Below are 2,707 nucleotides of genomic sequence, written 5' to 3'. Positions count from 1 at the left end.
TGCCTTGAGGGAAAATAGGGAGAGAGAAAGGCAGATTCGGGGTGACTTTCGATAACCCAGACGCGGAGAGGAAAGGTCCGCCCGCCCCGCTTCGGTGGGGCAGTGGGACGGGTCCTGCCCCGTTGGGAAACCCCGGTCCAGACCCCGCGAAGAGGGGTTAAAATTAAAGGAAATTAAAAGGAATTAAAAGGAAAAACGTGTGGGAACAGATGCAAATTATCCTGGGGAAGAAGCAGCCCTTTGCTGCACATAGACCCCTGGCGCAACGGATGAGGAGTCTCCCGCGCCCAGGAGGGGAAGACGCTCCTTCCTCCCTCCTCCTCCTCTTCCTCCTCCTTTTCCCCTCCTCCTCCTCCTCCCTTTCTAACCCCGCAGTCGAGGCCCTCTCCCGCCCCGGGGGATCCCTCCCGAACCGCATCGGGACCCTCCAGGATGCCGTTTCTCCCTGGGAAAAGCGATGCCTTTCCCCCCACACCTTCTCTCTCCCACCGGTGACGAAAAACCCTCGGGACGAGCCCGTGGGCTCCCAGGATAGCGTTTGCCAGCCGAGGGGTGCATGTCCCCTCCCCGCGGCAGGCAAAGACCCCTCCGACAAGCACCCACCAAAGCAATTTTTGCCCCATTCCGAGCTGATGCCCATGGCGGGGTTGGGGAGGATGGGGACCCCCGAAACCGCAGCCGGGGGCAGCCCCCCCGGGAGCTGGGAGGAAAGCCGGTGTTCAGCGCAAAGCCTAGGTACGGGGAGGGCTATGGGGCAGCCCGGGGAAGGCAAGGGGGCGAGGATTCCTCCCAGAAACCGGTGTCTCGGGTGGGAGGGGGGAGTGGGGGGGCAGGAACCGGGTTTTAGGGCGGGAGCTGTTTTGATGCCGGCTGCTCTCCCCCTCCTGCAGGTACTGGGATGATTTCCACGCCTGTACCCTCACAGCGCTCACCGATTGCCAGGAAGGAGCGACAGACCTCTGGGAGAAATTGAGACGGGAATCCAAAAACCTCGATTTCCAAGGCAGCTTATTTGAACTGTGCGGAGGCGGCAGCGGCGCGGCACCCTCCCTCCTCCCGCCGGCCTTGCCCCTGCTGCTGGCGGCTCTGTGGGCCGCCCTAGTGACCTGGCTGCCTTTTTAGGGGGGGGGGCGGGGGGGCGAGCACACTCACACCCACACCCTCTCCATGTGCTGGATCTATCGAGGAAGTGTCCATCCGTTGCTTTGGGGACGTTGTGCTTTTCTGTGGTTTGATGATGATGATGGTGGTGGTGGTGGCTGATGGTGAAACACCCATGTAGGACTGTGGAAGCGTTCTCCCTTTATTATTTTATTTTTAAATTTTTTTTGTGTTTTATTTGCCAAATGTTACCAAACAGGCAGCGGCGCGCAGCCCAAATCGGACCTCAGCTTTACTATCGCTTCGAATCAAAAATAGAGAGAAAATAATAATAATAATAATAAAAATACAAACTCGAGCCCTCGTTGTGCAAAAGCAATCTCAGGAACGGCTCTGGGCCACCTAATGTTAAGGTTGTAATCGGCCAGGACACGGGATACCTCCCGCCGGGCCACGGGCTCCTCTAAAAATGTGGCAGTGTGCGAGGCGAGAACAAAAACGCAGCCAAAAAGAAAAAAAACAAAACAAAACAAAACAAAAAAGGCACTGGCGATGAATCCAAGGTAGATGTCCACGTGTGAAGCATATGGTGAATAATTCACAATCTCTCATCTTTCCTCCACAGTCGCTTGTTTTCTGGTCATTCCACTGCGAAAAAAAAATAATAAAAATAAAAGAGAACATTTTTCCTCGAGGGGAAAAGAGAGCGAGAGAGCGAGCGGGAGAGGGAAACGAACAGTGAAGGAAGGAAGGAAGGAAGAAAGGAAAGAAGGAGGGAAGGACGGGAGGGAGGGAAGGGCAAAAGAAAGCGATGTTTCCAAATGCCCGGAAGGAATGCTGCTAACAGATCTCTGAGAGTTTACCTTTACTTGCTGTTTGAAGGCATCTTTCCGAATTCACTGCCTTTGATTTTTTCCTCCTCTTTGTTTTAGATGTTACACATACCAGTAAAATACCTGAATATCCAACCGTAGAGATCACAAAAAGGGGGCTTAAATGTAAACCTAAAGAAAAAAAAAAATAAAAAACAAAAAACCACCAACAACAGCAACATGATTTTGAAAAAAAAAGAGCCTTGATTTTAAAAGAGAAGAAAAATGTAATTTAAACAAAAGTTTATTATAAAGTCAATTCAGCAAAAAAATAACAAAAAAAAAAGATTTGCTACAAAGTATAGACAGAAGTATAAAATAAAAATTATTGTTTGAAATGAGGGTGTCGTCCTTTTTATAAAATACGCCTAGACTTGTCTTGAAGAGAACAGGGCTTTGAAGGCAAGGAAGGGCAAAATCCTGAAGCGATCCCTTGATGAAGATGGCGATTTCGGTTCAGACAAGGACAGGGCGGCTGAATTGGTTAGTCTCAGACCTCCCTTTTTTTTTTTTTTTTACCTTTTTTTTCTAAAAAAAAATGCTATAAATTCTCCCACCCTCCTCCTCCTCCTCCTCCCGAAACCCAAAACGGCATCACCCCCGTTTCCCAGCTGCCCGGGGCCCGGCGCAGGACCCCCCTCGGGGGCAGAGGTGGGAGGCGCGGCGGTCCCGCGGGTGCGGAGCAGCGCGGAGCCCCGGCGGAGGGAGAGCAGCAACCACCATTAAGGAGGAGG

At 51.9% G+C, this 2,707-nt stretch overlaps 1 protein-coding gene across 1 annotated transcript; it reads left to right on the top strand.

Annotated features, from left to right (window-relative positions):
- The first annotated feature begins 556 nt into the window (after positions 1–556).
- On the top strand, positions 557–2,188 carry NRN1 (neuritin 1). Its single transcript, XM_014940774.1, has 2 exons — positions 557–735; positions 864–2,188. The coding sequence occupies exons 1-2, from the start codon at positions 557–559 to the stop codon at positions 1,120–1,122; spliced, it is 438 nt and encodes a 145-aa protein (XP_014796260.1). The 3' UTR covers positions 1,123–2,188.
- Positions 2,189–2,707: the final 519 nt, after the last annotated feature.

The sequence above is a fragment of the Calidris pugnax genome, unplaced genomic scaffold, assembly GCF_001431845.1.
Source record: "Calidris pugnax isolate Ruff unplaced genomic scaffold, ASM143184v1 scaffold8, whole genome shotgun sequence".
NCBI classification, from domain to species: domain Eukaryota; kingdom Metazoa; phylum Chordata; class Aves; order Charadriiformes; family Scolopacidae; genus Calidris; species Calidris pugnax.
Note: the sequence above shows the minus strand (reverse complement) of the source record. Positions and strands in the feature narration are given on the sequence as shown.

Bases quoted from the DNA above. Each gene is read 5' to 3' on its own strand.
- NRN1 (XM_014940774.1), top strand. From the start codon at position 557: ATGTCCCCTCCCCGCGGCAGGCAAAGACCCCTCCGACAAGCACCCACC. The intron at 736-863 runs GTACGGGGAGGG...GGAGCTGTTTTG, and splicing joins GTGTTCAGCGCAAAGCCTAG to ATGCCGGCTGCTCTCCCCCT.